The sequence below is a fragment of the Muscardinus avellanarius genome, assembly GCF_963383645.1.
Source record: "Muscardinus avellanarius genome assembly, chromosome: 1".
In the NCBI taxonomy this organism is placed as follows: domain Eukaryota; kingdom Metazoa; phylum Chordata; class Mammalia; order Rodentia; family Gliridae; genus Muscardinus; species Muscardinus avellanarius.
This window is the reverse complement of record NC_137786.1, coordinates 82769382-82790564: the sequence shown is the minus strand read 5'-3', so window position 1 is coordinate 82790564 and position 21183 is coordinate 82769382. Positions and strand designations below refer to the sequence as shown.

The 21183-nt window shown below is 40.6% G+C and overlaps 1 protein-coding gene across 1 annotated transcript in view; it reads right to left on the bottom strand.

The window, feature by feature from the left end:
* Nucleotides 1–21183, bottom strand: part of CAST (calpastatin) — a gene marked incomplete at both ends in the record, with an annotated part of 116985 nt that overhangs the window by 70661 nt on the left and 25141 nt on the right. Inside the window, one exon of the mRNA XM_080707573.1 lies at nucleotides 10644–10721. Coding sequence (XP_080563699.1) covers nucleotides 10644–10721 — 78 coding nt within the window. The remainder of the gene's footprint in view (nucleotides 1–10643; nucleotides 10722–21183) is intronic.

Sequence of the window (21183 nt, the reverse complement as noted above, 5' to 3'; positions counted from 1 at the left end):
GAGCACAGAAAAATGGATAAGAAATATGAACTATGGAAGGTTATGAATGCTGAAAGACAAAAATTCTGCCACAGGTTCATTTTCCTGCTGTGGACCAAGCCTCTAAATCTGATAGATCTTTGTAAATAGAACACTATAAAAAGGTGCATTTCTAAGCATGTGAGGCACTTCTTAACATTGCTGCCATGAGAATATTGATAATAAGAGATTCTGATTATTACTAGCCATAGTAATATAGTTTTAAAAAGAACTTTATTTGCCATGTTGGAGAGAAACACAATTCTTATATTCATGATAAGAAGACTATAGAAAAAGCAGATGTAACTGCAAAACCTACAAATCTATTCTGCTTTTACTCTCTTAGTAAAAGCCATTAAAGAAGCAATATGACCAGGAAGCTGTGCCTCTGGCTTCAGTGCAGGATCTGTACTTTCTCACACTTCCCTTAACTCTTTTGGGCAACTCTGGAGACCCCTGGGTCTGATCTAGGTCTTTGATAGTTAGGTCACTGCATGGGGGATCTCAGTTTATGACAGAGTAGAGAGAGAATGCTTGCATACTAAGGGATCCGTATTCTCCATTTCAACTGAAAATGAAAATGGAGTCGTTCAGGCCTTCACTCAGGCTCCAAAAATATGGGCCTGCACATCAATCAGTTCAATTCACAGGAGACCTTCAACATGGTTCTTAAGTCTGAGACCCTACAGATGGCTAGAACTCTTATTAAGATTTTACCATACTATTAAAGCCGGAAGACTACTTTACAGATTGGCTCTTTCTAGTTCAATTTACTTTATTTATTTATTTGCACTGGGGAATTGGGCCAAATATATTTTTACCACTAAGGTACACCCCAGCCCTTTTGACTTTTTTTTTTTAAAGAGTGTTTTGCTAAGTTGCCAAGGATGGTCTCAAAGCTGTGCTCCTCCTGTTTCAGCCTCCCAACTATTAGGATTACAGGCATGTACCACAATGTCTGGTGAGAGAAAAATCTCTATTTTTAATTGAGTATTCCAGGTAAACTGTGTGTGTGTGTGTGTGTGTGTGTGTGTGTGTGTGTGTGTGTGTGTACTGGGGTTCCTGGAAACCCTTCTACCTCCGGGCTATACTCCCAGACCTATTTTTATACTTTTTTTATTTGGAAACAGGGTCTCTCTCTTAAGCCAGCATGGCTGGCTTTGAACCTGCTCAATCCTCCTGTCTCCGCCTCCCAAGCGGGGGATTACAAGCGTGCGCCACCACTCTGGCATATATTCCAGGTAATTTTGATACAGTTGCTGTTTAGACCGCCCATACATCATAAAACACTCAGAGAATTCTAAGAAGTTGCAGTACATCCCCAGGACAAGGCTGGGAGAGCACCAGGACCATGGGGGAGTTGTTCTAGAATCATCTATAGGCCTGCAGACTTTGAGTGAGGACCAAGATCCTTCTATTTTTGAAGGAATCTCCAATTGCTGATGTCTAGGTCTCCGATCATAACTCCATCCATCATTCCTTAGCTGCCATCAGCAAGTCTTACTGGTGAGACTCCAATGCTACCTTCACATTCACCCCCACCTTACTACAATCACCAATCAATCCTAAAAAGCTGAGGCTAATTACAGAAAGTCAATCTGATGAACTCAAAAGTGACCTCAATCCTCTTTCTATCATATAAGGATTCCTCCCCAATTAAACTAAATGTTAGCTTTTTAACATTTAAGGCATGTTGAAAAGAGATCCATAGAAAAATAAGCCGGGCGTGGTGTGCACGCTTGTAATCCCTTCATTTGGGAGGCTAAGACAGGAGGATCCAGGTTCCCGGCCAGCCTCAGCTACTTAGGCCCTTTGCAACTCAGTGAGACTCTGTTTCAAATAAATAATTAAAAAAAAAGTAGGGTTGGGGGTGTAGCTTGGAGGTAGAATGCCCCTGGGTTCCATCCCCAGTACTGGAAAAAAAAAAAAAAAAAGAAAGAAAAGAAAAACATACAACTACTCATAGTAGACCAAGTGTACTACCCATTCCCCTGAAAGGAACCAGAGACTTGATAAAATGTACTTAAAACAGAGCATGAGGTTCTCCCAATCAACCAGGTAGCAGCTGCCAAATATGACATCAGAAACTAGATTGAGGCAAACATGTCAGCAGAGATAAGAAAGGTATAGAATTCCAGGGCAAAGGATTCTGTTGGTGAGCTTGTCTATCCACTTTTACACCTTGGCACGGGCAATAAAGAAAGAAACAGAAAGATTAACAGCAGAAACTTGTAACCTTAAAAGCTTGTTTGGGCTTCTATGGGGTTGCTAGATAAACGCTACAGAGCCACTGGAGAAAATGAAAATATCTGGAATGTCCCACACATGATGGACCAGGAAAGGTTGTCAAGAACATCTAACCAGCTGGGTATGGTGACGCAAGCTTGTAACCCCAGCATTTGGGAGGCTGAGACTGGAGAATCATGGTTCGCGGATAGCCTCAGCTATTTAGTGAGGCCTTCCGCAACTTAGTGAGACCCTGTTTCAACATAAAGAATTAAAAAAATAGGGCAAGGGGGTGTAACTCAGAAGTACAATGCCCCTGGGTTCCATCCCCAGACCTGCAAAACAAAAAACAAAAACAAACAAAAAAGAACATCTAATCAGAGGATTCAAGAATTAGAACAATCTTAAAAAAAAAAAAAACAGCATATCTAGACATGTGTATGGAGAAACTGGAGTGTCTCAAATAGTAAGGGGAAAGAAAGTCTGGGTGAAGAGAAGTAAGGACACGGTGACTGGGGTGCACCGGTGCTCAGAGGCTGGACGAGTCTCAGACTTAGCATTCTGCTTTCCACTCACTGTGCCCAACTGGAATAACATGGTAGTCCTTAGCATCTGTGGCTACTGTCACTTTCTGCTTTACACTGACCTCCTGGTAGCAGATCTCATATTCCTAGTGTTTCCTCCCAGAATGGCAGACTTCAAGCTTTACCTTATACCCTTTCGCTCACTGCACATTTTGCTTTTAGAGTACCTCGACAGCGATGCTACTTACCGTGTGTCTGTCTGTCTGTCTGTCTGTCTGTCTGTCTGTCTCTCTCTCTCTCTCTCTCTCTCTCTCTCTCGGTGCTGGGACTGAACACAAGGGCATTCTACCTCTGACTGTACCCCCCGCCCATTTTTTTACTTTTTGTTTTGAAACAGGGTCTCACTATGTTGCTGACAGCAACATGCTGTTGCTGAGGCTATTTTCAAACCTGTGATTCTCCTCACTCAGCCTCCCAAATAGTGGGAATACAAGTGTGCATCGCCACATGCCTCATATTGTCTCTTTACAATATAGTAGTTACATGGGCCATATTCCCCATGTTTCTGTGTGTCTAGTGTCATATCTGGCCCATCGTAGGAGCTTAAGGACAGGGGTGAGGAAAGAAAATGAAAAGGCTCCTTACTTATAATTTTTGATTATTCACTCTTCAGTTTTTAGCCAAAGGACCAACACAATAAATTTCAAAAATTATTTGCAAATTCTACACAATAAAAATAAATATTTTACCATTTATATCTATCCAAGACAGATCTTTATATTAATGCAACAGTATCTTTGGGTTCTATTTGTGCTAAGACAAAACTGATCTATTTTTGCAATCCAATGCGTATTTGTTGAGCAGCTGCTACATGGAAGGCATCATGGTAGATACTACTGCAAGACAAAGACGGGGAATTCTGTCTTTGAGAGGCTTGCCATATGGCAAAAGTCTGTATTCAGAGAACTGAAGTAACTATAGTCAAATGAGACTTTAGTATGTGATAATTTTTCATGCATTAAAGCTCAGTTTGTTTGTTTCTTTTCCGGTCTGGGGATGGAATTCAGAGGCATTCGACCTCCAAGCTACACCCCCTGCCCAATTTCTTATTTTCTTATCCCAATTTCTTATTCTTTATTTTGTTTTTGGTTTTTTTTTTTTTTTTTTTTTTTTTTTGGTGGTCCTGGGGGTAGGACCCAGAGGCTTTCTACCTCCGGACTATACTCCCAGACCTTTTTTATATTTTATTTGGAAACAAGGTCTCATTAAGTTGCTGAGAGCCTCACTAAGTAGCTGAGGCTGGCTTCGAACCTGTGTGATCCTCCTGTCTCAGCCTCCCAAGCGCCGGGATTACAAGCATGAGCCACCATGCCCAGCTCGTTATTTTGAAACAGAGGTCTCACTGAGTTGTCGAGGGCCTCACTAAGTAGCTGAGGCTGTTGTGATCCTCTGGTTTCAGCCTCCCAAATGCTGGGATTACAAACCTGCACTACTGCGCCCGGCCCCAGGGGCTTTCTACCTCCAGGCTATACTCCCAGACCTATTTTATATTTTAATTGGAATCAACAGGGTCTCACTAAGTTGCTTCTGAGAGCCTCACTAAGTAGCTGAGGCTGGCTCCAAACCTGTGCAATCCTCTTGTCTCTGCCTCCCAAGTGCGAGAATTACAAGCCTTACAAGCGTGCGCCACCACACCCGGCTAACGCTCAGTTTTTGAAAAGTATTTTACAAATACTTTTAGTATTTTACAAATAGCTGTTAAAATATACCCTGAGAAAAAAATACAAGGTGGTGGATTTTTTTTTAACCTCTAAATGGGCACAAACTGAGTCTCTATCTCATGGCCACTTTATCGCCTGTAAAGTACTCAGCACATGCCTGAACAAAGTATCTGTCAGTAATAGTGTTTATAATTATGAATACTCCATTATAATACAGATTGTGCTGATCTATTTATTACTGAAACCTATTACAGTCACTTTGTAATAATTTTTCATTTCTCAATATAGACATTAGAGTACTATAGGGCATGGGCCAAACAATATCACTTTGCTACATGGCCTCCACCCAAATCTCTAATGTCCAAATAAATAAGGCCATCAAGTCTTGAGAAGAGGTGGTGAAATGCCCTTAAAATCAGAAATAATAGGACAATTCAGAATTGTCACCCAAATGTCAAGAGTATGCCTGTTGAGAGATATTAGGTAGTTGATATTTTAACTTGGAGAATTTTGCAGAGAAACAAAACAAAACAAAATGCAGTGATTGTAAAAGCTTGTTTTACTTTTCTAGTATTTAGATTAATAATCTAAATTATTAATCATCTAAATTAGTCATCTAAATACTAGAAATATCAGAAATATCAGAAAAAGTATAAGATAAAATGTGTTCCTCTTGTGAAAGTCAGACATAGTGATGCAAACACATACATTTCAGATATGTATGACCTCCAAAAGGAGAGAACTATAAGGTATAATGAGAGAGGTCATACACACACACACACACACACACACACACACACACACACACGAACATATATGAACATACAAGAACATAGGCTGTGAATTTGCTATTGTTGTTGTTGTTGCTGCTGCTGTTGTTGTTTAAACAAGACTGACTAATTCAATAGTTCACATTTTGAGGACAATAGTCCCACCTAAGAATGTGATGATATGACCATTTGACAGTCATTACAGACCATGAACAGGAGTATAAGGACTGGACCCATTCTAAGAACTTAGTTCAGATCTCCCAAGTTTTTCTGCTAGCTTTCTTTCCTTTTTGGTTTCATTTTTTCCGAATTATTATTTCATGTGATAACCTTTTAAGCTTTCATTGTGGGAGAGACATTATACGCTCAGCCAGTTCTACCAAAGAACAACCAAGAGACTGAAACTCATCACCAATTCTATGTGACCAACTCCTCCAGGCACTGGGCATCCTCTCAAAGCCCAGGGACAGCGCCACACACATTTATACCTGAATGCACCACTTCCTTAACAACATCTGGCGGTTTGCAAAGCGAACACCAAGAGTCCCCGCTGCACACACAAGGGTCTTCAGCCCCTGCTTCTGCTCACTTACACTTCATCAGTCTACAGATGAGGCCTTTCCAAGTCCAGCACAATTTTGCTAAATATCACTATTTTATTTAAATTCTCTATGCCTCCTGGCACCCACATAGCATTCCCACTACATCCTCAGCAATTCGATATTCCTTCCAGATACTCAAAAGCCAGTGGGCAAAAGTGAAATTCATGACTCCAAGCACAACATGAGGAAGAGGCTCCTTAGAAAATGAACTCTCCCCTTTGGACAGCCCTTGCTACCCCTTGGGCTTCCTAGCAATGCAGAGATTTCTCCTCTAGAAAACATCTCAAGCAGCAAGAACTTTCCAGAGCTGCTGACTAAGCGTCCTGGTCACTCTGATGCTGATGCATTAGTGGTGGATTCTTGAAGACCAGTCGAGGCTCAAGGTCCCATCCCTTGGGGAAGCTGCAGAAACTCTTGCCTCATCTTCTCAAGCTGTAAAATGGGAGCGATGAACTCGCCTCTTGCCCATTCTGGAGAATCTGGGGCCCTAACTCTTAAGGGAGAGATCATGAAATCTCAGGAAACACTTTGTATTCTTGAAAGAGATAAAGTACCAGTGATGTTATCTATCTACAATAGTCGGGCTGTGCTCAAGGAAACAGTAAAGAAACATGTCTTGGCACTTGCCAGGCCACACCCAGCAGGGGTCAAGTATGCAGAAAGGTCAGCTGCTGTGAGCTCAGTCTCTGAATCAGAGGTCATCCCGCTGGGGGAGGGGCGGGCAGGGCGCGGGACCCTGTCTCCCAGGGTCTAACCCTGGAGACGACCCAAGTACCAGGCCAAAGCCACCACGGCGCGGCTGGTTTCCTGCGTCCAGCATTTGGCTCAAGTCACTCAAGTCCCTACGTTTGTAGCCCTTCGTGTCTGGTCACGGGATACCTTCCCAGCTGAAGGGTCAGTAACCGTGGTCTGGAAAGGGAGAAGGGGTCGTCAAGAAACCCCAACTTGGAACCCGTCCGGAGAGGACTGTATCTCGGGGTCAGGACGGCGGTCCCCCGCACGTCCCGGCCTGGGGGGCCGGCTGCAGGGTCCAGGCCCGGGACGCGCCCCGCGGGCCCGGGGACCTGGCGGCTGCCCGGCCGCCGGGTCAGTACTCACGCTGCGCGGTCGCGGCCGGGAGACCTCCCCGGGCTCTCGCTGTTTGCATTCCCGGCTGGGCTCGGCCCCCGCGGTTCTGCGGCGAGCGGGGAGCGGCCCAGGGTGACGCGGCAGGGCGGGCCGGGCCGGCGCCCCGCCCCGAGCGGCCTGCAGGGCGGCCCCGCTCCGCCAGCTCTGCAGCCCGGGGTGCGGGCCCTGCACCCGGGACCGGGCCGCCCTGACTCACGACGTGGGAGCCAGGCGGTGGGTGGCTGGCTCTCGGCACCGACCGCCCCCCCCCCAAAAAAAAAGTCTCCTTTGACACTACCAAGTGAATAATGATCCAAATATGGAATTCCCAAGCACATTTAATACCGTGGGAATTTTTTTTTTGAGGGTCTGGGGATGGAACCCAGAGGCATTTGACCTCGAGCTACACCCCCTGCCCAATTTTTTCTTCGTTATTTTGAAGCAGGGTCTCACTGAGTTGCAGAGGGCCTCCTCACTAAGTAGCTGAGGCTGTACACGAACCGTGATCCTCCTGTCTCAGCCTCCCAAATGCTGGGATTACAAGCGTGCGCCACCATGCCCGGCCTGTGTGAATTTTTTAAGAGCGGTTTTAAGAGAACTGGAATTCTACTAAATTATTGCACATTATAGAATTTTTATGATCACAGACCTCAACTAAGAATAGATTTGAAGTCACTGAATACAATATGAATTCATGAGTTTATCTTGCGATACATAACTTCTAAATTTTATGGTTTTGTTGTTGTTGTTGTTGTTGGTATGTTTTGTTTTGATTTGATGTTTGGTGGTACTGGGGTTTCTGAACCCTTCTACCTTCGGGCTACACTCCCATACCTATTTTTATATTTTTATTTGGAAACAGGGTCTCTTAAACCAGCGAGGCTAGCTTCGGAACCTGCGCGATCCTCCTGTCTCAGCCTCCCAAGCGCGGGGATTACAAGCGTGTGCCACCACGCCCGGCTAGTTACTAAATTTTAAAAGAAACATGGAAAACCAACTTTTCCCAAAGGCATTAAGCAACCATGATAAAGAAAGACCCTAGCCTCCGAGTGGGGTGGGAGTGAGTGCGGGAGGTCCTGGCAGCCAGTGCTTGAGGAACAAGCAGCCACGTTCCGCCCCAACAGACCTGCAGCCAGCAGTACAGAGGCAGAGTCCAGAAGCCCCGGCAGCTCCTGAACCCCTCACTCCACCAGCCCAGCCATGGGGCTCTCTGGCCTCCCCTTCAAGGTGTTTCTCACAGCCACCGGACTGACTTTCATCTTGCTTTTATTTCTGTCAAATAAAGTCAGTGAAGAAAGAGGCCTTCCAACTCTTAAGATTTTATAATTCCCAGAGGGGATTCTGCCATAATTCTTCCTGATGAAAATACAGCTTGAAATTCCTTGTGTGTGTTAATCATTTGTATTGTTTTTTTTTTTTAAACAAAACCTCAACTCACATTTTTGCTCTGACAAGAACAGCACCCAGAGTGACTTATTTGAGCCACACCCACTAGGGATAAGCTCTAGGCACCTAGGAGGAGGCCTGGGTTGTCAAACTTAACAGAGCTATATGGCAGAATGGGACCTAGATGCTAGAAGTGGTTTTTTGAGAGCTGCTTAGACTTTTGTAGAACTTCTCCCCTCTACGCTGGGAGAAAATTTGCTTGTACCTGTTTAAATACCTAATGTTGCCGGGCGTGGTGGCGCACGCTTGTAATCCCCGCTTGGGAGGCAGAGACAGGAGGATCGCGCTTGTTTGAAGCCAGCCGCGCTGGCCTAAGAGACCCTGTTTCCAAATAAAAGTATAAAATAGGTCTGGGAGTGTAGCCCTGAGGTAGAAGGGCTTCCAGGAACCCCAATACCACCAAAATAAATAAATAAATAAATAAATAAATAAATAAATAAATTGCCTAATGTTGCTGAACGACCCGCCCTCAATGACGTTCCTCTTGTTCGTTTAGGTGGTTCTATTTCCCTGTCTGTGGAAGATACCTGTCATTTGGCAGCTGGCCACATATTTGAAAGCCTTCACCACGTACAAATAATTTCCCACCTATTCAGTACACTCCTTCCCAAAGTAGAATCCAGACAGTTCATAGCCCCAGATTTCCTTGTAGAGGATTGAGACACGTGACTCTTGTTAGCCAATGGAGGCTGGAGGTGAGCAACCTGAGGAGGCTACTGCCCACCTGGAATCCAGGGTACAAAAAGGCTCTTGAATCCTCAGGAATGGTAGTGGCAGTGGGTGGCATCTGTCCTAAATGTCCTAGGTGCTGAGCTGTGACAGCTTCAGGGATTAGCAAGAGAGACACTACCGTGTTGCTGTGTCCCCAGCCATGAATAATGGTGATTCCTTCTGCCGAACCTTCCTAGGTTTTCCTATGAATGACTCGCTACCTCTTAAGAAATTCCTGTTTATAGCTGGATGTGGCAGCACACGCTTGTAATTCCAGAATTTGGGAGGCTGAAATAAGAGGATTGCGGTTCAAGGACAGCCTCAGCTACGACTTTGTGAGGTCCTTTGCAACTCAGTGAGATCCTGTTTCAAAATAAAGAATTAAAAATAGGGCTGGGGGGTGTAGCCCGGAGGTATGCCCTGGGTTCCATCCCCAATAGTGCAAAAAATAAAATGAAATAAAATGATTGTAGAGATATTAAAATAGGTCAAGGTTTTAGATAATTTGGGGCACACTGGAAAACCACAAAGTTGAAATGGACAAAGAATAACAATTTTATTAGAAGTTATTAGCTACTAAAGTTATGGTTTCTTGTCTGGAGAAGAAATGTTTCACTCCTTTCTAAGTTGCAAAGCTTTGAGGTATTATATTACAAAAATATGCTCAGTGAGAGCGTCTGGAATCTAGTAGTGTGATGGACCTGGTATGAACAGAAAACTGGGGTTTGAATTTTACTTCCATTTTACTGGCTTTGTGAGCTTGTGAAGGCAATTTAACCACCTTGAGCCCTGGTTTCCTTAGGTCTAAAGGAGTAACACCAATAGCGTGTGCAGGTTGGCAGAGGACAATTACAGAGAGCACTTAGGAGAGATTGGTGTGGTTAATGCTCTTGAGAGAGATTTCAATTATTTTCTTTTAAATTTTGTAACAGGGTCTTGCTAAGTAGCTGAGGCTGGCCGTGAACCTGTGATCCTCCTGTTGCAGTCTCCCAAGTACTGGAATTACACGCATGCACCACCATGCCCAGCTTGATTGTCTAAAGAACCAAGAAGACAATGATGTCTTCTTGCAGTATTTACAAACACTCCATTCTCATCTATAGATATTTGTGATAATATTATTTATTGAACACTTATGTTTATATGCCAGGAAATTTTATAAATGGTTTTATTATATTTTAAATCATTCAAATCATTTTTAAGTCATTAAAAAGCCAGGTACAGTGGCACATGCCTGTAGTCCCAGCTACTCAGGTGGATGAGGCAGGAGTATCACATGAGTCCAAGAGTTTGAGACCAGCTTGTGCAACAAACATAGCAAGGCCTCTGTGCACTGCACCTCCCCCAGAAAAGAACAAAGAAAAGTTACCTCCTCTTCTCCAATCTAGAAATACTTTGTTCAAACATTTTCAGTAATGTGTGGGTACATTTTCCTTCCCCAGTCCCATAGTCCTGTCCACTGACGATTCCCCCAATAGAGTGGAGTAGGGATTCTTCTGCATTCAGAAAATGACTGACCTTGGTGGTGGTGGCCAGGGCTGCTCTGCCAGCATGGGCTCTGGAAGGCTGACTGCTCCCAAGGGTTGCTGATTTTTTCTTAAAATAGAAAATATTAGTTTCATTAGGGGGGAGGACTTTAACAATGCATTCAAGTGCAAATTTTCTTACCAATACAAATATCTTCCCAATCAAAAAAAAAAAATCAAACTAATATACTAAGCAAAGTAAAACTATGTCTTTAATTGCTCATAACTTTGCCTGAAGAGACATAAATAATAAAGGGGGGAAAGTAAGTTGTGTCAGTCACAGTTGTTCAATATTCAGTGACTTGGGGGAAGTGCAAAAATCCTCTCGTGGATCATAGCCATTTCCCTCCATAAAGTTCTTCTAGAACATCACTCACTGTGCACAGGTTGCCTTTTCTCTTACAGATTTCTGGACAGTATGGCTGGATGGACCCTTTGGAGGGTGATTTAGTAATATATATATATATAAAAGGCGGAATTCTACTTGTAAAAATTTATCTTAGGGAAATGGAAAGAAAAGGACAAAAACCTTTTTATTCTAATTCATTTACTAGAATACTGTAACATCAAAATGCTAGGAACAATATATGTAATCATAAGGAGTGCTTGAACACTTATGATGTGCCAGGTAATTATTCTAGTAGGATAACAGAGTTATAGATAATGTTCTAAAAATAAAATTTATCAGGACATTATTCTGAGTGTTTTAAGTATCACATATAATAATTTTTAAATATCCAAATTAACAGATAGACAGCTACAAATTTTGTTATCTGTAGAAGGCTGTTTCAGACTCTACTCCTGTACCAACCTACAGTCCCATAACAGATGGCTGTGTTATGATGAAGCTACAGGATGAAATATCTTGTGGTTAGTAAAAGCTAGTCTTAAAAAAACATCGCATTAAGTGGAAACATAGTATATATATTTTATATACAGAAAATCGTATTATAAAACAGTATGAGCTGGGCATGGTGAGTCACTCCCGTAACCCTAGTACTTGGGAAGCTGAGACAAGAGGATCGCAGGTTTGAGGACAGCCTCAGCAACTTAGTGAGACTCTATTTTAAAGTAGAAAAATGAAACAGGTATAGGGGTGTAGTTCTGAGGTAGAATGCCACTGGGTTCAACCCTCAATAGCAAAAAAAATAAGTATGTACAATACGATCCCTGAAGCTCATATAGTGTTATTTTCTATTGGTGGGGTCAAAATTTTTAAAAAGAATCCTTGGGCATTTTTGCATTTCTTTTATGACTATGACGATTTTAACTGAGAAGAAGACACATAAAGAAAAATAAAAAGTAAAAGACAGTTGCTCTCCCAATGAAGCCTTCATATTCCATATATCTTACTTTTGGGTGGCTACACTCCAAAGACTATAGATAAAACTCTAAAGCTTTATAATGTAAAACTGAGAGATTATGCTTCAGATTCTATCAACTGGGAACAATGTACTATAAATATCAAATATACATAGAGATGGTAACATTAATTAGCTGATATGTAACACAAAAGTGCCCTATATCTACATAGTAGAAATTTTTATGATTATTATAATACACCAATAAAAGTATAAAAAGAAAGAAATTTGATGTGAATAATTGTAAATAGTTTAATTCCTTAACATTTAGAGGCTATATCTAACCAAGTTTATATTGCTTAATTTTCTTAAAAATGCCTGCCATGGAAGTCTGGCCTGAACTCTTCCATTCCTGCAGGGTAAATACTGTCTCAGCTAGCAGAGAAGTCAAAACTCGTGTCTCTGTCGCCACCGCACACGCTCTGTGTGTCCACTGGATGGTCACTCAGGAACTTCAGGACGATCGCCAGGGTGGTCACATTATAGTGGAATTCAGGGGCTTCAGAGAAATGTGTGGGAGTTGCAGACCCCCAGGCCCTATCTGTACAACAAATATTCTCTCCCAAGCACATGCGCACTGCCCTCAACCAAGGAAAGAGAAGACTTAGATAATATAATCGAAACAAAATAGCTGCTAAGAAGCTGGCAATGTAGGTGAGACCTGGAGGACAGTGAAAAGAGGGCATGGCCTAATTTTCCCCACAAGGCAAGGCTTTTCTAAGTTCTAAAGTGTCTTAATAAATAGCTTCTGAGAACCATGGTGCATAAATGGATTCAATGTTTCTTCACTCTATACTGACACAATTTAGTTGAAACAAAAGTGAAATGTGCAAATATAATCTTCCATTAATTTTTTTCTAACATTTATAAAGCCCTTGGTAAATGTCACTTAAAACACAAAACGAAAGCTTAGGGATCCTCACATGTACAAAACAGAGATTCCTTAGTGTCAGGTTACTAACCAAAGTCTAGCTAAAGATCTCGTTGGCTGATGTGTAAGACCTGGCTCACCTTCTTCGGCTGTGTCTGGTTGATACATTCATTCATTTGTTCATTGGGCAAACTATAAACCATGTCCTTTTTTAGGCAGTAGAGATATAATAGCCAATTAAACAGAAAAAGCTCCTACCCTCACAGCACTTACATTCCAGTAAGAAGCAGGCTCTAAATAAGTGAACAACAGTAACATCAACAACAACAACAAAAGACAATTTTAGAGAGTGATGAGTGCTCAGCAGACAGGGTGCAGGTGTTGCTTCAGACAGGATGGACAGAGTGACATTTGGCGGCCACTTGACTGTTGTGAAGAAACCAATCCTGTAAAGTTGAGATGGGTGTAGAAAAGGCCTACAGATAGATAAAGCAGTGTGTGCAAAGGCGCTGGGGTGGGAGTGGGCTCGATAAGTTAGAAGAGCAGGAAGAAGTCGCTGCAGCTGAAGTATGATCAGGGTAGGTACATGAAATGACGCAGGACCAAGATATTTAGCCTAAAGCGTTTGGGACCATCAGTTTCTTTCAGGCTTGGTCTAATTCCTGGCCTTCTCTGGATAACCATCTGGCCTGGTGAATCCTCTGTTCCCTCCAGGTGCTAAGTTCTCAAATTCCTCTGGCTTCATGTCAACCTGTGCTTGGTTTTACACTTGTCGTCTCCACCCCGCGCCCCTTACAATCAAATCAGCACCACTTAGAGGCCCCACCCTGGCCTGGACACATCTCTCCACTAGCTCAGTGTACTCATTCACTACCTCCTAATAGTGCTGCCTCCACCCTTAGAACAGAATCCATCTACCCACAGCCAGTGGGACCTCTTGGAGCAGCCTCATCTGCATCTGTCCCAACCACAGGTGTAGGGAAAAGACTAAGATATTACACTAGAATATCAATCCTAAAATAAATTCAGCTTTAACTTAATTTTTGCAAGTGTTCACTATCCAGAGACTAAAAGCCATCCAGCGAATGAACCACATTCCCGCTAATATTTATGCACACCTCTTTGTTGAGTTTTGCAGAGAGTAAACTTCCAGAAACAGCCTGCCACTGGCCCTGTGCATCCGTCCCGGGCCCCGGCTGAGTCATTTCCTCCTTGCTACTCAGCAACTCACAGGGACTCAGTCAGTGTCATCCTCCACGCCCCAGTCGCTTCTACTGAATCCAACCTGGTCCACATCCAGAGAATGTGTGTGACCTCTACTGCCCATTAGCAGGCTCCTGACTACGCACAGGCCTCATCTCCATGGACTGAGAGTCCACGCCGCCAGAAGCAGCTCCCTCACCTCCAGCAGTGGTTCAGAGCTCACCAGCCAAGAAACGGCACCTCCTGCCGGAGCAGCAAAGCTCGATAAAGAATGGACCGATCATATCAGTTGTATCTGGGGTTGCAGGAAGGCAGGAAAAGAACTGATTGCTTAACTTCTTTATATGTCTACTGTAGCTCATAATAACGATTTTATACTGAATGACTCAGAACTCAGTCTTAAGATTCGTTTTCAAAACAACAGTGAAGCTTCCAGAGCCAGACAAAGAACTGGTGTGTCACCGCTGCCTGGAATCTCAGCAAAGTTTCCCTAGGTGAAGGCGCGGTGCTGTCCTGACACTTAATAACTATGCAAGGAAGCATGCTTTCTCTAGTGTGATGGTCCCACCTTTTCATACATGTCTTTAGGTAAACCAAAATTCAGTTATGAGATCTGGTGCCAGTTTACAAACATTTCTGAACATCAAAAAAAAATTTTTTTTTCTTTTCTTCTCTTTCTCCCTTTCTGTCATATTGGGTATTGAACCCAGGGGCATTCTACCACTGAGCTATACCCCTAACTCTCTGTCATTTTGAAACAGGCTCAGCTAGATGTGGTGGTGCACGCCTATAAGCCCAGTACTTTGGAAGGCTGAGACAGGAGGACTGCAGATTTGAGGACAGCCTCGGCAACACAGTAAGACTCTCATCACCTAGTGAGACCGTTTCCAAACAAAAATTCTAAGGGGCTGAGGGTGTGGTGTGAAGGTAGAATGCCCCTGGGTTCAATCCTTAGTATCACCAGAAAAAGAAGAAGGAAGGGAAGAAAAGAGAAAAGAAAGAAGGGCTCCCTAAGTTACTACTTGCTGGCCTCAAACTTGGGATCCTCCCATCCCTTTACAGCCTCTCAAGTAACTGGAATTACAGTGTGTAAAAATGAATTGTGGAGGGAGCCAGACCACCTTTCCACCAAAGCAATAGCAACTGGTCCCTGGGAATCCTTGAGAGAGACCAGGCTGGGGTACTCCAGCTTGCAAAAATCTGTAAATAACAGATTGAATGTTACTCTGACCAAATTTGAGCATACAAGTACACAGAAACTATCATCTGTACAAGTGCTGAAACCTTCAAAGGTTCATCTTGGCAGTGGGCATTCTCAAATCATTACTCAAATATTTAGGAACCCCTTTTGTTGAACTGTCTTAAAACAGTACAATGTATTACTTGAATATTCTAAGGTAAAACAAATATTAATTCTCTGAATGTAGATTTAAGTTCCTGAAAAGTTAATCAGGTTCATTTCTTGCAAATATAGGATAGAATCTTAATAACATTGATTTTCATGAAAAAAGTTGAAAAAGTAGATTAAAAAAATTTTATTTTTTTTATGGTACTAGGGATTGAAAGAAGGGGCATTTTACTTCTGAGCTACACTCCCAGCCCTACTTTTTATTCTTTATTTTGAAACAAGGCCTCACTAAGTAGCTGAGACTGGCTGCAAATCTGTGATCCTTTTGTCTCAGTCTCCCAAATATTGGGAGCCATTCTTCGCTCTTTTGCTTTGAAGGCAAAGGGGAATGGTTTTAAAATTATTAGAACAATGGAAACAACTAACTGAATACATTTTAGGCTATTCTGAATTTAAATCACATGAAGCCACCATTTCTTTCCTCTTTTTTTTTTTACACTGCTATCATAAACATGCACCTTAAAATCAATATAAAAAAGCTTTGGTTGGAATTGATAGCTTTTTTTTTTTTGCTTTCTTAGCATTCTCTAACCAGTGTAGTTAAAATCAACAGTGTGTTAGACTTGATAAAGTATAGTATTTTTCAGGGAAAAAACTTTTACTAGAAAATGTAAGTTTTAAATATTTGTTAACAAATCAACTCCATTTCTTAATAATTACTCATAAATGACAAGAAGTTCTGTGTTCCCACATGACAACATGTGCTTTGTTTAAAAATAGTATCTAGAAAAGATTGTCTTTCAAAAGGATAGGCAGATTCCCCGACACTCATAAAACAATTATAAAACAGTGACTCTTATTTTACAAACTTTCTTTCATAGCATGGTTTATGTAGTCTACAAATAAATACAAGTAGCTTTTATTACAAAAGTAAGTATAAATGTGTACTATTACAAAGTTCTGAATAGGATGTATTGGTTGCAGGAAATACTGATAAATAAGTCATAATAAGTAAGTCTTAATAACTCAGCTTTACATAAAAATTCAGTTGGTGGATGAAGTGACCTGTGTCCAATGGCCTTAACAGCACAGACTGTGGTAGGCACACTCCAGAGAGGCTGCCTTTTTCCTGATTACTCAGTTCCATTTACCATCTCCGGTTAGAAGTCCTAGTCTAGGGGCATAGAGGTAGCAGCACTGACCAGGTTAAAGCTCTCTCTTTCGTGCATGCGTGCACGCGTGCTGTCTCTCCCTCCATGTATATGTATATGTATATGTATATGTATATGTATATGTATATGTATATGTATATGTATGTATTTTCACGCTCTTTCTCTCTATATATATGTATTTATATGTATATTTATATTTATAAATTTACACAGATCTCTATATGTATTTATATATATTTTTATAGAGAGATAGATATAGATAGGATATAGCTATATGCATGCATATATCTAGATATATACATACACACACACACACACACACACACACACACACACACACACACATTAAAAACAGCTTGCATTGGAGGTACTTTTCAGGGGCTCCAAAATGAAAAGGCTCTGGTAACAACACTTCTTTCTCTAAGATCTAAGCAGACAAATGCATAGATTTAGTTCTGATACTTGTTAAAACACTCTTACATTATTCTTTTATTATCTATGCTGCTTATTTTTCATTTTCTCCTTATTTAAAAATGTATTTAGGATAAAGATAAAAGTAGACAGAAAAAATATAAATTACTTAAAATCCTGCTAATCCACACAATTACTTTCAGTTTTTCTATTTTATCAGCACCAAAATATGCAGAACATATTTCAAGTATGTTATATAAATAGAATGTAGGTCTTTTTTATATAACATAAACATTTTTCTCTCCTCCTTAATATTCTTCAAACTGGTGTTAAAGATGCTTTAGTCACTATATCTGTGTCACAGTTTCACTAATTCATTATTGTTGTACATTTGTTACCCCATTAGTTTGTTATTATCATAACAGAGCTTCAATAAATATTCAATAACTAAATAGAGCATCAATAAATAAATGATATATGTCATTAAGTACACCTCTGATTATGTACTTGGAACAAATTCCTAAAATTGAAATCTTCAAGTGAAAAGTTTGTTTTTCTTATTCATGACTCTTAGTCATTTATTTAACATTTTAAAATATCATTTATGTTTTCATTAGAGGAAAAGTTTAATCATATTGCTAACATATTTAATCTTATATTTTGTAAGTTTCCAATCTATATTTTATTATAAATTATAGGAAAATTTATATATGAAGTCAAAACCAAAACTCTTCTACACACACACATATACACACACCCCTAACATATAGCTCACTCAGAAAGACAAAGTTAGCAATGTGTTATCACTAATGAAGCAAGAAATGTGTTATTCCATAATTTTTTGAACACTACAACACAGCATGGAATTACCTCCTTCAGCCACTGGGTGTCCCCTGAACTATATGTTTAACATTCAGGCAGATAGCACCATGTCATATCTACCAAATATTTCAGCAACCTTTCTGCTTTGTAGCCATATTGTAAGAGCCCTCGTTGTCTTTTATAATTCCTACTCTATCAATATTTCTTGTCTATTAATATTTCCTAGTCTATTAATATGTTTTACTTAATTATTCAGAGAAATGTGGTCTTAGATTCTGAGATCACTTGCAGGATTAAAGTGGGGGGAAAAAGTTAAGTGATAAGACTGTATTCAGAAAAGCAATATTTAATCAGTACTGAATGAAACCAAAATTGAAATGCAAATGAGATAATTTTAACTCTCAGTTTCCTATAAAGAAATTTTTCTTTCAAAACTGCATTTTCAGATTTCAAATTTTAGAGATGTACTCCTGAAATTCACTAGAATCAAATATTTTGCTCTTTGAACCCAAATTAGACCACTTAGTCAGAATTTTGACTTAAAAAAAAGAGGTCCAGGGGTGCCAACCTTAAATGAATGACCATCCAGGCAGTCTGGAGGCCTAATGACTAGGATACATTTTTTTTTTTTTTTTTTTTTTTTTTTTGTACTGGGGATGGAACCCAGGGGCATTGTACCTCCGAGCTATAATCCCAGCCCTATTTTTTTTATTCTTTTTATTTTTGAAACAAGTGTTTCATTTGTGAGGTCTTTCCAAATAATTCCTTCCTTATTTGTTGTTGTTTAACAGGTAAATGAATTCAAGTACTTACAACTGGTAGAGACTGCTATCAAACAATCCAAGACACCTACTAACATGTGAAGTCTTTTGGTTACCTGACAAAATTTCTTCCCTTGACTGCACTCTAGTCAGGCTCCTCTGACTTCTTTTTCGATTAGGCCTCAGTTGGGACATCTCTGCTGAACTCTGTTGGTTCAGTTTTAGTAAGAATCCTGTTGAGTCACCTTGGCAATAATTCTCCATCCTTGATATGTTATCACCCAGATTCCTCCAGCCTTGACCACCTGTAGGTGAGTGATGTCTAGTTGCCCCTCACTTGTCTTCAGCAAAAAGCATACTAGATCAATTTAGTCATAATCCTCTTTATCCCTGATGGTTCCTCATAATAAATTTCATCCACCAACCTGCTCTTTGGCTAAAATCTTTGCTTTTCCTTGTTGCATTCAGAGTTTAGTTCAAACTCTTTCTCTACCACGGCAAAATCCCATTGCAGTGGTCCCTACACCTACAGAGATGGTCTGCCTTACATTTTTTAGAAGTGTCAGGAGTAATTTTTTAACAGTTATGGTCTGTGACTTGGATGAAACTAGATTTATCATTTGATGCCTGACCTCTCACCCATAACCCCAGGTGTGCCTTTGAAGCCTTCATCTTCACTCCTGGCTGACTCATGGGTGAGCCGCAGCCCCCTGAACTAACACACTGAATCTAGGAGATACTCATTCTTAAGGTTAACTGAGGCTAGGTAGAGTCCCTGGATTCCTAGAAAGCTATGTCTTGGGCTGGATGATGCTCCTGGCTTTTGGTTTGGAGTGAGGATGATTCCCTCACTCCTGGGCTTGTCTCTGGCTGAAAATTTCTCCCTGGCTACTTGTTTCCAGTGAAGACCCACTGCTAGACTTCTAGGCTGGAAATATTTTCTCTCTGACTCGGTAAGGACTCTCTAATCTATTTGGTCCTGTCTCTCCCAAAATCAGCTGACTGAGACTGAAAAGGAAAAAGGATAACTTGAAGAAGACTTCATATTTTTATCCAATCAAATGATGGATGCTTGTGACATATTCAGAAAGCTGCTGGATGTGTCTTCACCTAGTTGAGCGCAGAGCCTCCTAAGGAGGGCATAGCAAAGCAAAGGAGATTCTAAAAATCTGCCCACAGATATTGCTACTTAGCAGTAGCCATCATACACAAGTCGGTAAACTTGTTCCATCTGTCATAAAAACAATACAGATAAAATTATAAAGAGGAAAGTTGACGCATATAAAAACCAGTGAGTTTTGAGTTATTGTCTTTACCTGATTAATAACTAAAATTGTAGAATGAGAGCTTCAACGAGCTCTTGACATCTGTACGTCTGTGCATTTATGTTTATGCATGTATGTGTGACATATATGTTGTCTTATTCTCAGATGTCACTACTAAGTTAATTTAGAAAATTCATTAAAGAAATTCTCTTCAAATTAGCTTAGATAAATGAGTTCTTGTATAGGTTAAATATTCCCTAAACTCTTCAAAATACAAAAACTAATGGATACATTTTTGGTAAATTAAGATTAGTTTAATTTACTGATTTTTTTTTTTTCTGTGTGTGTGTGTGGTAGTGGGGGTGAAACCCAGGAGCTTTTCTACCTCTGGGCTACACTCCCAGACCTATTTTATACTTTTCTTGGAAACAGAGTCTGACTAAGTTGCTGAGAGCCTCACTAAGTAGTTGAGGCTAGCTTCAAACCCGTGCGATCCTCCTGTCTCAGCCTCCCAAGCACTGGGATTACAAGCATGCGCCACCATGCCTGGCTTTAATTTACTGATTTAATGACACAAAAAAATTCCATGTCTTCTGAAATTTCAGCATTAAGTATGATATGAGCAGCCAGTCATGGTGGCACATGCCCACAATCCCTGTACTTGTGAGGCTAAGACAGGAGAAACACGGGTGTGAGGATAGTCTCAGTAACATAACAAAACTCTCAGCAACCTAGTACGACCTTGTTTCAAAATAAAAAATAAAAGGGGTTGGGAGTGTAGCTTGGAGGTAGAATGCCCCTGTATTCAATCTCCAGTTCTGATAATATAAATAAATAAATAAATAAATAAATAAATAAAATAATAATATACCCTTTCTATCTGGGTTCACTAGTCAAATAAATTGAAAGATAGTTAGCAGGGAAATATCTTGAGATGGTGCTAGCTTTGTTTAGTGTTATGTTTGTTATATAAAAACAATTTCTAAACTCTGTTGTATAACTTAATATCTTAAGTTTACCTTTAGTAATAGATATTCATTAAATATCTAAATCATTCCTAGATAAGATAAAACCACTGCGATATTCACTACTAAATATTAGTTTAAGTTTATATATTTTGGGCATCTTTTTTATATGGTATAAAGAAGCTAAGTGTAACTGAGTCTGTTAATAAACATGTTCTTTTTTCCACGTTAGAAATTGCACCACAAAACTGCATTTAAGGAACAAGAAGCTCTGATGTGCTGTCGTGCAGTAAAGGGGTTATAGACAATAATTTACTGTCCTCTCCAAAAAGTTGGAAGAAAGGATTTCAAAA